We start from the raw sequence: 14,667 nt of genomic DNA, 5'->3' as shown, positions 1-14,667 counted from the left end.
ACTCATTTCCATCTTCTCAGGCTGTTATCACAGGAACATAGGACTATTGAACAACCTATATATTATACATGTGCGAATACTGTTCTTGCTTTTACACATGCCTAATGGTGATAGCAATAAATGTACAGTGAACAAGGGATCAGATAGTGACAACCGACACCCATAATTATACTCAGGAAGGTGACACTGCAAAAATATGTTTACCATGTGGAGAAGCAGCGATCCCGGGGTTATAAATAGGACCGCTCTCCTCTCACGGACTCAATGAGGCTTTGGGTTCCAGGACTGGAAGGGAATGCTAAAACCCATATAAAATGGCCAAAGAGACCTTCCCCTACTCGGCTGCCACCCTGCGATCCCTGCAGCAGCAGCGAGAACAGCTGGAAGATGAAGAACGGAGGAGGGCGGTGAGGAGTCAATGTCTCACCCGCAGGTTCCTGTCTGACAGCCGGCCTTCATTCCCAACTGCCAACCGAAGGCTCCAATATTGCCGGGACATTGCCATTCATAATGCCCTGTACACAGGAGACGTGGAGAAGATTAAAGGGATATTCAAAGAAGATGGATCAGCAGAAGTGTTGGTGGAGACCGTCAGTGAGGAGCTCCAATGGTCCCCGGAAATGGGTGAGAAAGTCTCTGGGGTGTGCAGTTCACTATAATGAAGGGTTAAATTAGCTGAGCAGATGTCACCATGTCGAGAAAGAAACGCCAGCTGCAAGGACACTGGAAAGTATTCAGACACTGAGGCGAGGGGGCAACAATAGTGGTAGGATAGCTACACAGATATAACTCAAGGCAATGGCAGCAGCTGAGCGTATACAGCTCGTGAAACTTCTCTCAAATAAAACACGGGAAATGATTAGTTGTTGGGAAAAAAATACGTAATTGGTGAAATAGAAAAAAAATTACAGGAGCTATTATTTTTTTCTTCTTCCTGTATTTCTATGACAGAAGAATTCATAAAGGTATGGCCTTCACTAATATTGTCCATCAGGGAGATTCCAACTTTCCTGAAGAGCGTCAATAGATCAGCTTTGCAGGACGGAGCCTTGTCATAATCCAATTATTTACTGTCCAACATAAATTTTCAATCAGATTTCGGTTCAGACTGCAGGCTAATCTTATCATTGAGGAGATATGTTTTCTGAAGACAAGCTGTAACGCTCTTTACTTTATCGTAAAATGAATTGTCATCCTAAAAAATAGCTTCATCACCTTTCATCTAAGAAAGTATTGTGAGACATGTTTTGATTTCCATGTGCAGTCATGCCCAAAATTTTAGAGACTGACGCAAATTTAGTTTTTAGCAAACTTTGCTGCTTGCTTTGCCTCGCTGAGCGTGTAGATGCACTGACACCTGCCTGCTGCAATTCCTGAGCAAGCTCTGCACTGTTGTTGAACGGATCCTGTAGCTGAATCCTCTTTATGAGATGGGCTTGACACCTGGCACCCTTTGCCCTAAAGAACACCCTACAAGGATTGCACCACTTAAATGCTGCTGTCAGAGATAGACAGTGGGTGGTCTTTAAGTGGTTAAACAGCAATCATAGAATCGTAGAGTTGGAAGGGACCTCCTGGGCTATCTGGTCCAACCCCCTGCTCAAAGCAGGATTCGCTAAATCATCCCAGTCAGATGTCTGTCCAGCCTCTGTTTGAAGACTTCCATTGAAGGAGAACTCACCACTTCTCGTGGCAGCTTGTTCCACTCATTGATCACTCTAACTGTCAAAAAGTTTTTCTAATATCTAATCTGTATCTCCGCCCATTCAGTTTCATCCCATTGCCTCTAGTCTTTTCTTGTGCAAATGAGAATAAAGTTGATCCGTCTACAATGTGACAGCCCTTTAGATATTTGTAGACAGCTATTAAGTCTCCTCTCAGTCTTCTCTTTTGCAAACTAAACATTCCCAAATCCTGCAACCTTTCCTCATAAGACAGGGTTTGCAGACCGGTCACCATTCTGGTCGCTCTTTTCTGAACTTGCTCCAGTTTGTTGATGTCTTTTTTAAAATGTGGTGCCCAAAACTGGACACAATATTCCAGATGAGGTCTGACCAAAGAGGAGTAGAGGGAAATAATGACTTCACGTGATCTAGACTGTATGCTTCTGTTAATACATCCTAGAATTGCATTTGCCTTTTTTGCTGCTGCATCACACTGTTGTCTCATATTCAGTCTGTGATCTATTAGTATACCCAAGTCTTTTTCACATGTGCTGTTGCTTAGCCCTATTCCTCCCATTCTGTATATCCTTATTTCATTTTTATTGCCCAGATGTAGTACTTTGCATTTTTCCCTGTTAAAAACCATTCTGTTAGTTGCTGCCCACTTCTCCAGTTTATTTATATATTTTTGAATCCTCTCTCTCTCTTCTCTAGTATTAGCTATCCCTCCTAGCTTTGTGTCATCAGCAAATTTAATCAGTTTACCCTCAATTCCTTCATCTAAATCGTTGCTAAAGATGTTGAACAATACAGGGCCCAGGACAGAGCGCTGTGGTACCCCACTTGAGACATGCTTCCAACTGGATGTGCAGCCATTTACGACCACTCTTTGGGTCCGATCACTAAGCCAGTTATGAATCCACCTAACAGTTGCCTTGTCCGTTCCATACTTAGTCATTTTTTCAATAAGGATTGTATGAGATACTTTGTCAAATGCTTTGCTGAAGTCAAGATATACTATATCTACAGCATTTCCTTGATCCACCCAATCAGTGATTCCGTCATAGAAGGAAATTAAGTTAGTCTGACATGACTTATTAGTTACAAACCCATGCTGACTCTGTTTAATCACTTCAATCTTATCCAGGTACTGACATACATGTTGTTTAATAATTTGTTCAAAGATCTTTCCTGGTATACAAGTCAGACTCACCGGCCTATAGTTGCCAGGGTCCACCTTCTTCCCCTTTTTGAAGATAGGAACAACATTTGCTCTTCTCCAGTCTTCTGGGACTTCTCCTGTTCTCCAAGAATTTTCAAAGATTATGGAGAGGGGTTCAAAAATTTCTTCTGCTATCTCCTTCAGTACTCTGGAGTGTAATTCATCTGGACCTGGAGACTTGAATTCATTTAGGTTAGCTAAGTGTTTCCTCACTATCTTTCTGTTTATAGATATCCTGGATTCTTCTATTCCCTTAATAGGACAGTGAAGAACAGTTGATGTTACATTTCCTTTCTGAGAGAAAACAGATGCAAAATAGGAATTTAAAAGTTCGGCCTTCTTAACATCCTGTCTTACCATTTCATCATTTTCATCCTGTAAAAATCCTATAGCATCTTTGACTTTTCTTTTACTTTTGACATATCCCCAAAATCCTTTATTATTGCTTTTGACATCTCTTGCAAGCCTCAATTCATTGTCAGCTTTAATAACCTGATTTGTGCCCTGCAGGTTCTGCAGACAGCATTATATTCTTCTTTAGATATGCCTTCCTATTTCCATTTTATAAACATTTTTTTCTTCCTTTTTAGCATGTGCTAAGTTCTGTGTTCATCCATCCTGGTTTCCTTAAATGCTTCCTATTCTTCCCTCTTTTCGGAATTGCTAACAATTGTGCTTTGAGAATTTCATTTTTCAAGATTTCCCATCCTTCCTGGACATTTTTGTCTTTAAGGATATCCAGCCATTGGATCCCTCCAATTCTCTTTCTGAATCCCTTAAAATCTGCCTTTCTGAAATCTAACCTTGACGTCTGAGTCTTCACAGGTCTTCCGCCTCTAGTTATCCAAAATTCTAAAATAGCATGGTCGCTACCTCCTAGGGTCCCAGCCACTTTTACCTCCTCAACCATTTCCTCCCTGTTTATGAGGATTAGATCCAAGGTAGCAGTTCCCCTTATTTTCTCCCCTACCTTTTGGAAGTTAAAGTTGTCAGCAAGAGAGGATAAGAATTTCCTTGACCTGTTAGTTTTGCCTGAGAGAGATTCCCAACAAATGTCTGGATAGTTGAAATCTCCCATGACAACTATGTCATATTTTTTGGAGAACTTGGCCATTTGATGCATAAAGAGTTCATCCATCAGAGCGAGCTCCAAATACTGCTGGCATCTGCCATGTATGGTCTAGGTTCATCTTGGTCCATGGCTGATGAATAAGTCATGGAGGGGCTAATGATTAAGGAAACGTGATTACTGTCTTCAGGAAGCTATCTTTACATGTTTCATTAGAACAGGACCCGACAAGTTCCAGCATCATCTGCTTGGCCAATATTCACTGAATATCACTTTCATCCAGTCATCCGCATTCAATGATGGTGTTTTGCCACCGCCCTGAATCCTGATTTACTTTGTGTTGTTTCTGGTTTTCATGAGACTTTTATTTAAATACCATTTCATTAATTTGCGTTCTTACAGTTCAGTGGGAAAGATGTACCCCATCTTCCCTTTCCTCTTTGGTTCACGCAGCTGACTGGGAAAACTCAACCACTCAAGTTTTTGGCATAAAAAACACTGATGCAAAATACCGACCACATACAGATGTGTGAATAAGCCCTTAGTACCAATGGCCGGACATATGTGGAGGAAGACAGGCAGAGCTCCGGACAGTGGTGGGGGAGGGAGATGTTTATTCAGGGAGTGCAGTGTACAGAGGAAAACCTCATTCACAGGTCAGTATTTTTGCATCAGTATTTGTATGCCAAAGCCGGAGGAAAACTATGATTGAAAGATTGACACGTGTTCTGTGTTTTGGAGACACTCCTGATTTTGACTCAAACAATACTGAAATGTGAATCAAGCCAATGACAGTCATTATGCGTTGTTTCACTCCACGTGTGAGGGACCACTCCAGGCTTGGACTGGCCCACAGGGTAACAGGGGAATCCTCCGGTGGGCCCCTGTGCAGATCTGGGCCCCCAATCCCACTGTATGGGCAGTACTTGGCATAATTCACTTGATTCACTCTGTACAGAAAAAAGCAGCCTCTCATCATTCAGTAACCAAGCTATCTAGTTTATTATAATAGAGAAATATAGGTACATTTCTGAACGAGGGTAGTGTGATATTTGTATGCAGAAGAAAAGTGGGGCCCCCAAAGTCAGTGTTACTGGTGGGCCCTTGGCACCCCAGTCCGACACTGGACCACTCTAATGATCAGTGTGCATTAAGAAATTCTGTGCAAGCAATTCTTTTTGTAAAAAAAAATATATATATTTTAATTATTTTAATTTTAGGCAAAATCACCCAGCCCTTAATGATAGTTCCAAGAAGTTATTTTGGGACATGTAATGTGCTAAGTAAAGGTGCTGGGGGCTTGGAGGGATATAAATTAGAATGATGAACTTTGTTTTAAACTTGTATCTGCTTTTGTCTGGCACATCCAGTGTGAATTTTGATAATCCGCTCTGCAAACTGCACAAGTAAATGTTAAAAATAAATGTTATTGTTCTAATTTATGTACTCCCAACCGCCCACCACCTTTACTTCTAAATAACTTTTTGGGACTCTCATTGGTTCAGGGCGCTTGTGTGTGTATATGAATTTGGGGGCTAATGAATACTGAGAAATAAATATACACGCCTCTTCCAGATAATCAAAGATTTGCAAGACCCAGGTCGAGCCGCCACATCTGTAGTCAGTGTCTTGCAAACAACCTCCTACCCGCTGACATACCCCCATCTTTATTAGTCAGCTTCATTGATGCTTGTTGCCTGTGTGATGTTGCTCAAGGCTTACTACGCGAATGGGGGCTGGGTATGTCAATAGGTAGGTGGAGGTAAGCAAGGTTTACCAGCCCAGCGTGGCAGCTGGATCAGGGTAGTGTGAATCTCGTTGCTCAACCATATATTAAAAATATTGATATAGCTGCATCCGCCATAATGTACACATTTTATACTTTCACTATAAATATACGTGTGTGTGCAAGCCCCCGAAATACTCATCTCTCCCTGGTCTCCACTGCTCCTGGTCTCTTCAGCATCTTCTGACTCTATCGTCTCAGGGCAGAGGGTGCGGTGACGTCACTACAGTGCATTCTCTGTGTTGAGCAGTGCAGAGTCAGAATATGCTGACGGGAGCAGTGGAGACCAGAGCAACGGGGAGAGGTGAGTATTTGATTATTTTTTTTATGAATGAAGCAATATATGGGGCTATTATACTGTATGCAGCACTGTATGGGGCCATTATATACTGAATGGAACATTATATGGGACCACTGTATACTGTATGAGGTAATATATGGGGCCATTATGTACTGTGTGGAGCAACATATGGGATCATTATACTGTATGGAGCAATATATAGTGCCCATAATAGTGTGGAGGACTATGTGGTGCCCATAATACTGTATGGAGTACTATACTGTCCGGTCTAAAATAAGTCTGCAGTCACACTGCGCTCTGCCAGGATTTGCGCTTTCTGAGCTGTAGTAGAGTTTACAATAGATATCAGTCATGTAATGTAAGAATTGAAGTCTTTGCCATTGTACTATACCTAGGTTTCTTATCTTGCATCATGAATCATAAAAAAATGGGGTGAATTGTGGATTTAATCTGCGCTGCTGAAAGATTCAAGGTCCAAAACATGTAGCCATTCAATTGTGGATTTATTGTGTTGTTCCTGATGAAGAAGTCTTGTACTTTGAAACGCGTTGAGTAAATCCACATTTGAATGGCAACACGTTTTGGACCTTGAATCTTTCAGCAGCGCAGATTAAATCCACAATTCACCCCTTTTTTTGGACCTTCGGCTGGTCACGAGTGGACCGGTGGATCTGCTGCAGCGAATATCTTTACAAACCTGTTTCGTGGCTCTATCTGGTGAGTACAATACAATCATTGGTTTCTCGGATAAGACCCTATTGCGCCATTTTCTCCAGCAGCATACATTGCATCATGAATCACGGTATGTGTTGAAGGGGCCCACAAAAACCTGGAGCCGGCCCTCTGTGTGTGTGTGTATGTAAAACACATGGACATCTACATACATAGAAAAATACTATTTTTCTATGAGTCTCTCTTGTAGACCGTGTTCTCGCGTAGCACAAATGCTGTGTGTTTACTGCTGCATTTTTATGTGTTTATGTGCAAAATGGATTTGATTAGTAAAACTCCTGCGAAGACGCTGTTGAACTCTGCGTTATTACTCTGTAGGCTTCTGTGGGAAGCCTGAAAAAATACATGTAGAAATGCTTGTAAAAACTCTGCCTTCTACATTACAAGCACAGTGGATGGGATATATAGAAATCCCATTCCTACTGCGTATACTCGAGTGTTAATGAGCAGCAGCATGTCAATTAGACTGTCATTAGATGCGGCAAATCCGCATAGTAACCTAAACACGCATTTATTAGAATGCTGCATCCAAAATGCTACTATTTCTGATTGTGGGCATGTAGCCTAATACAGAGGGATGAGAGCGGTACTATAATACAGAGGGATGAGAGCGGTACTATACTACAGAGGGATGAGAGCGGTACGGTAATACAGAGGGATGAGAGCGGTACTGTAATACAGAGGGATGAGAGCGGTACTGTAATACAGAGGGATGAGAGCGGTACTGTAATACAGAGGGATGAGAGCGGTACTGTAATACAGAAGGATGAGAGCGGTACTGTAATACAGAAGGATGAGAGCGGTACTGTAATACAGAGGGATGAGAGCGGTACTGTAATACAGAAGGATGAGAGCGGTACTGTAATACAGAGGGATGAGAGCGGTACTATAATATATGGGGATGAGAGCTGTACTGTAATACAGAGGGAAGGGAGCCGTACTATAATACATGTGGATAGGAGCCGCGCTATAGTATCTGGGGATAGGAGTAGTAGCATAATATGTGGAGATTGGAGCAGTCGTATATTTCACGGGGATAGGAGCAGTACTATAATACAGGGGGAGAGTTGCGGTACTATAATATATGGAAAGAGGAGCAGTACTATAATACAGGGGTATAGTTGCGGTACTATAATATATAGAACGAGGAGCAGTACTATAATACAGGGGATAGTTGCGGTACTGTAATATATGGAAAGAGGAGCAGTACTATAATACAGGGGGATAGTTGCGGTACTGTAATATATGGAAAGAGGAGCAGTACTATAATACAGGGGATAGTTGCGGTACTGTAATATATGGAACGAGGAGCAGTACTATAATACAGGGGATAGTTGCGGTACTGTAATATATGGAAAGAGGAGCAGTACTATAATACAGGGGGATAGTTGCGGTACTGTAATATATGGAAAGAGGAGCAGTACTATAATACAGGGGATAGTTGCGGTACTGTAATATATGGAAAGAGGAGCAGTACTATAATACAGGGGATAGTTGCGGTACTATAATATATGGAACGAGGAGCAGTACTATAATACAGGGGGATAGTTGCGGTACTATAATATATGGAGTGAGGAGCAGTACTATAATACAGGGGGATAGCTGCGGTACTATATAATATATGGAGAGAGGTGCAGTACTACAATATAGGGGGACAGGAAACTGCAGAGAAAAAAGATTGTGAAGGTAGGAGATAAGTCGGTGATGTAACCAGCATAGAGGGAGCAGATCAGGTATCCTAATGCAGGATAATATAGACTCCGTATAAATAATATTAGAGAGGAAGATGTAACAGCTTTGTAAGTTTTATGGATGTTGTAAGAGTAAAAACAAGATCGGGCATATCCTTCTCGCACCGGTTCCGGAACTGCCAGGACTGTAACCAATGTTGCGGGGGGGAAGATTTTCAGACAAGGACCGACCCTTGCATGTGACTTCTGTAGGCAGGGCCAGGTTAAAAAGCGCTGTGCGCGGGAAAAGGGTATGAGTCCGGGTGGGAAAGCTAAGTGGACAGTCATGTGCAGTGTCGGCTGTTAAAACAGAGCATCCTGTGGGCGCAGGCCGACTTGACCGATCCCCTGAATACAGGTCCACTGTAGGTGAACGACAGACTGCCGTTATCCCGCCAATCTCCGTGTTAGGAGGTGACCTGCTGTTGAAATCAGAGACTGTAACGTGTGTGCGGCGCAGTGAGAACAGGTGACTAGGCCAGAGCCACTTAGCCAAGTACATGTATACACCGCGGAGCTAAGCCTCATTCCGGTGGTTTCTTGGACCACACTGAGCCCAATGATTGGCGTACGTGAGTGCGGGGACCCCCCACATCCTTCACAGACTCTTCACTTGCTCCGTGGATTGGAACCCCATTCTCTGCAGACAGCTCTGAGACGTCACATGCCGCTGTTGTCTGTGCCACTGTTGGAGCACCGAGACGCTGCAATCAAGAAGACTACAGACTGATAAGTTTATTTGTCTTTCCTGCCCTGACCCTACCAAGCTCTCAGTTCTTCCCATCTTCCAAACGCTCTCCCCTTTACCTCCAACTCCCTGCGCGGAGTAAACATGTTGTTAATAAACCTGTTAAATCTTGTTCTGCCTCCTGTCCGCGACGACATCCCACGTTCATGCAATTTCTACAATGTCATGGGCAGAATGGCTGATTTGTGCTGTACTGATGAGGAGGACAAGAAGTCCCAGGATGGCTTCTCTCACACTGATCAAGCAGTGGCCACATGGAGCAGTACAGGAGCAGAGTCCTGGCCATGAGGATGGGGGCATCACTGGCTGTTAGGATAGAAAACAGGCACAGGAAGCTGCGGAACCTAGAGGAGCATGTAAACAGCTGACATGAAGGTAAGGAACCAAGACGATGGAGGGAGTGAAGGTAGAAACAATGAAAACACACCATGTGGGCTTTATCATTACCATCCTGCGAATATTAGCTTATAGAAAAACAAATTGAGTTTTGGGATCAGACAACCCCTTTAATTTCCCCGCTCTATATTGCATTTCCATTCATTTCCATTGTTTCTACTGAGAACTCTCTGACTGGGGTTTTGCTTTCTTTCCAAACAGTCCAGTCCTACAACTTGGGGAAGTGCACTCTCATTTTTAGCTGCTGGTTAAATTGCATTGATTTTTGTATTAGAAATGCAACACTCGAGGTGACCCCATAATTCCTCCCTCTTAGGGCTTGTTCACATGTACCAGCAAAGTGAATGAGATTCCTGAACTCTAGTGCAAATGGTCCTTATTTTTCCTTGCAGATTTGAACCTTCAAAATGTTTTTTTTTCAATCTGCAGTGTGTCTATTCTTTAAGCGATTTGCTGTGTTTTTCACCCATTCAAATGATTGGGCAAAAAATGCAAGTTAAAAACTGATAATAAACGTGCATATTTTACAACAGCCTTTTTCCTGCCAACACTCCGGTTTTAGTAGCAGAAAAATGTGCTGCAAATACTGAAGCTGTACACATCGTTATTGGACCTATAAAAAATATGCCTCCTTTGTGGTGTATACAGCAATTCTGTGTCTCCTATGTGATCTATAGACAGCAGTCTCAAGTGTTTCCTACGTGATGCATATACAACAGTCTGTGTCTCTTATGTGATGAATAAAGCAGTCTCATTGTATCCTGTGTGATGTTTACAGAAGTCTCAATTTTGTGATATATATACAACAGTCTCAGTGTATCTATGTGATGTACACCGCTCAAAAAAAAATAAATAAAGGGAACACTTAAACAACATAATGTAACTCCAAGTCAATCACACATCTGTGAAATCAACCTGTCCAGTTATGAGGCAAAACTGATTGTGAATCAAGTTCTCCTGCTGTTGTGCAAATCGAACAGATAACAGGCAAAACTTATAAGCAATTAGTAAGACAACTCCTATAATGGAGTGGTTATGCAGAGGGTGACCACAGACAATTTCTCTGTTCTCATACTTTTTGGCTGTTGTTTTGGTAACTTTTGCATTTTGTCTTTGCTCTCACCTCTAGAGATACAGTAGCATGAGGTGTTGTCTACAGTACAACCCGCAGAAGTTGCTCAGGTAGTGCAGCTCATCCAGGATGGCACTTCAGTGCGAGCTGAGGCAAGAAGGGTAGATGTGTCTGTCAGCAGTGTCCAGAGCATGTAACAGATAGCAGGAGACTGGCTAGTACACCAGGACACGTGGAGAGGGCTGAAGGAGGGCAACAACCCAGCAGCATTACCCAGAGGCGCAGCTAGGGTTTGGCTCGGGGGGGGGGCGAAACTTCTCAGTGGGCCCCTAACCATGTAACCTTGATTACAACTGGGTGACGCACCCATATAGTGGATGTAGGGGAACCTCAGCAGATGACCGCACTGTTGCTGAAAATAATCTCTATATAAAGACCAATATTGATATTGCTGCTATATGGTCAGTGGTAGATACTAGTGATGAGCGAGTATACTCATTACTCGGGTTTTCATGAGCATGCTCGGGTGTCCTCTGAGTATTTTGGCTTGCTCAGAGATTTAGTTTTCATCGTCTAATCTGCATGATTTGTGACTTGTAGACAGGCTGAATACATGTGGGAATTCCCTATCAAACAGGCATTCCACACATGTATTCAAGCTGTCTAGCAGTCGCAAATCATGCAGATGAGACGACGAAATCTAAATCTCCAAGCAAGCCAAAATACTCGGAGGACATCTGAGCATGCTCGGGGAAACCCGAGCATCGAGTATACTCGCTCACCACTAGTAGATACCAGTCCTACAGAACTTATAAGAGATCACAGTACAGATACAGATGACTTACAGCTGACGTTCTTTCTGATGGAATCGTTCACTTTTCCCGTCTTTTCCACCTGGCCCAGATCAACATGACAACTTCTTCTAGCCAGGACTCGGTTACAGAGATTGCAACAAAGACACATTTCACAACTCGCATTTTCAGCACTGTCCAAAACGGGACTATTCCCAACCTGCACAAACTCCTCATCCTGCTGATACCCCAATGCTGAGCTGCTGCTGCTGCTGTATGTGTCCCTATTACTTCACCTACTGTGTGACCTCTAAATTCTAAAGCACCCTCTAGAAAATAGTAATGCTGGCTGCAAGTGACCTAGAAAACAGTGTCCACATTTTCTCCCCTAGAAAGTAATAATGCCCTCTGTGTGCCCCTTTGATAGTCACAGTAACCTGAGTTCCCCTATAACAATAAGAGCCAGGCTCGGACTGGCCCACCGAGGTACCGTTGGATCCCTCGGTGGGCCCCGCCCCCGAATGTCACTGTCACTCACTGGTCGCTGGTACCCAGGGGCAGGGCCGGCGTCAGCACCCGGGCAAGTCACTGGGATACCCGCCGGCCGCCGCCACGCCCCCCATGTACTGGCCCCATCCTGCGCCCTCCGCGAGGGACCCACGCAGTGACGCAGCCCCTTACAGCCAGCAATGATCATCGCTTCCTTGGGCTGTAATCTTGTGTGCGGTGCCAGCACAGGACCTGTGATGAGGTCACAGGAGGGGAGGAGTCGGGTCACATGACCAGGGCGGCTGCAGGACTCTGCTCTGCTGGCCGCTTGTCATTATGGTGCTGGTCTGGATGGATGAGGTAACGTTTATGTGTGGGACAGTGGGGTCAGGGAGGGGTTTACAAGGTGGATGTAGCAGAGCCGTGTGTGTACTTTGTGTGGGGTCAGGAGGGGTTTACAAGGTGGATGTAGCAGAGCCGTGTGTGTACTTGTGTGGGGTCAGGGAGGGGTTTAACAAGGTGGATGTAGCAGAGCCGTGTGTGTACTTGTGTGGGGTCAGGAGGGGTTTACAAGGTGGATGTAGCAGAGCCGTGTGTTTACTTGTGTGGGGTCAGGAGGGGTTTACAAGGTGGATGTAGCAGAGCCGTGTGTGTACTTGTGTGGGGTCAGGGAGGGGTTTACAAGGTGGATGTAGCAGAGCCGTGTGTTTACTTGTGTGGGGTCAGGAGGGGTTTACAAGGTGGATGTAGCAGAGCCGTGTGTGTACTTGTGTGGGGTCAGGAGGGGTTTAACAAGGTGGATGTAGCAGAGCCGTGTGTGTACTTGTGTGGGGTCAGGGAGGGGTTTACAAGGTGGATGTAGCAGAGCCGTGTGTGTACTTTGTGTGGGGTCAGGAGGGGTTTACAAGGTGGATGTAGCAGAGCCGTGTGTGTACTTGTGTGGGGTCAGGAGGGGTTTACAAGGTGGATGTAGCAGAGCCGTGTGTGTACTTTGTGTGGGGTCAGGAGGGGTTTACAAGGTGGATGTTGCAGAGCCGTGTGTGTACTTGTGTGGGGTCAGGAGGGGTTTACAAGGTGGATGTAGCAGAGCCGTGTGTGTACTTGTGTGGGGTCAGGAGGGGTTTAACAAGGTGGATGTAGCAGAGCCGTGTGTGTACTTGTGTGGGGTCAGGAGGGGTTTACAAGGTGGATGTAGCAGAGCCGTGTGTTTACTTGTGTGGGGTCAGGAGGGGTTTACAAGGTGGATGTAGCAGAGCCGTGTGTGTACTTGTGTGGGGTCAGGAGGGGTTTAACAAGGTGGATGTAGCAGAGCCGTGTGTGTACTTGTGTGGGGTCAGGAGGGGTTTACAAGGTGGATGTAGCAGAGCCGTGTGTGTACTTGTGTGGGGTCAGGAGGGGTTTACAAGGTGGATGTAGCAGTGCTGTGTGTGTTCTTGTGTGGGGTCAGGAGGGGTTTACAAGGTGGATGTAGCAGAGCCGTGTGTGTACTTGTGTGGGGTCAGGGAGGGGTTTAACAAGGTGGATGTAGCAGAGCCGTGTGTGTACTTGTGTGGGGTCAGGAGGGGTTTACAAGGTGGATGTAGCAGAGCCGTGTGTGTACTTGTGTGGGGTCAGGAGGGGTTTAACAAGGTGGATGTAGCAGAGCCGTGTGTGTACTTGTGTGGGGTCAGGAGGGGTTTACAAGGTGGATGTAGCAGAGCCGTGTGTGTACTTGTGTGGGGTCAGGAGGGGTTTACAAGGTGGATGTAGCAGAGCCGTGTGTGTACTTGTGTGGGGTCAGGAGGGGTTTACAAGGTGGATGTAGCAGTGCCGTGTGTGTTCTTGTGTGGGGTCAGGAGAGGTTTACAAGGTGGATGTAGCAGAGCCGTGTGTGTACTTGTGTGGGGTCAGGAGGGGTTTACAAGGTGGATGTAGCAGAGCCGTGTGTGTACTTGTGTGGGGTCAGGAGGTGTTTACAAGGTGGATGTAGCAGAGCCGTGTGTGTACTTGTGTGGGGTCAGGAGGTGTTTACAAGGTGGATGTAGCAGAGCCGTGTGTGTACTTGTGTGGGGTCAGGAGGTGTTTACAAGGTGGATGTAGCAGAGCCGTGTGTGTACTTGTGTGGGGTCAGGAGGGGTTTACAAGGTGGATGTAGCAGAGCCGTGTGTGTACTTGTGTGGGGTCAGGGAGGGGTTTAACAAGGTGTATGTAGCAGAGCCGTGTGTGTACTTGTGTGGGGTCAGGAGGGGTTTACAAGGTGGATGTAGCAGAGCCGTGTGTGTACTTGTGTGGGGTCAGGAGGTGTTTACAAGGTGGATGTAGCAGAGCCGTGTGTGTACTTGTGTGGGGTCAGGGAGGGGTTTAACAAGGTGGATGTAGCAGAGCCGTATGTGTACTTGTGTGGGGTCAGGAGGTGTTTACAAGGTGGATGTAGCAGAGCCGTGTGTGTACTTGTGTGGGGTCAGGAGGGGTTTACAAGGTGGATGTAGCAGAGCCGTGTGTGTACTTGTGTGGGGTCAGGAGGGGTTTACAAGGTGGATGTAGCAGAGCCGTGTGTGTACTTGTGTGGGGTCAGGGAGGGGTTTTACAAGGTGGATGTAGCAGAGCCGTGTGTGTACTTGTGTGGGGTCAGGAGGGGTTTACAAGGTGGATGTAGCAGAGCCGTGTGTGTACTTGTGTGGGGTCAGG

At 45.2% G+C, this 14,667-nt stretch overlaps 1 protein-coding gene across 1 annotated transcript in view; it reads left to right on the top strand.

Annotated features, from left to right (window-relative positions):
* The first annotated feature begins 285 nt into the window (after window positions 1–285).
* Window positions 286–14,667, top strand: part of ASB16 (ankyrin repeat and SOCS box containing 16) — a 44,383-nt gene continuing 30,001 nt past the window's right edge. Inside the window, exon 1 of the mRNA XM_073572773.1 lies at window positions 286–624. Within this exon, the coding sequence (XP_073428874.1) occupies window positions 315–624 (310 nt within the window). The 5' untranslated portion in view covers window positions 286–314. The remainder of the gene's footprint in view (window positions 625–14,667) is intronic.

The sequence above is a fragment of the Dendrobates tinctorius genome, unplaced genomic scaffold (genome assembly GCF_039654945.1).
Source record: "Dendrobates tinctorius isolate UK_male_01 unplaced genomic scaffold, ASM3965494v1 ptg000032l, whole genome shotgun sequence".
NCBI lineage: Eukaryota > Metazoa > Chordata > Amphibia > Anura > Dendrobatidae > Dendrobates > Dendrobates tinctorius.
This window is presented reverse-complemented; position numbering and strand designations above follow the sequence as displayed.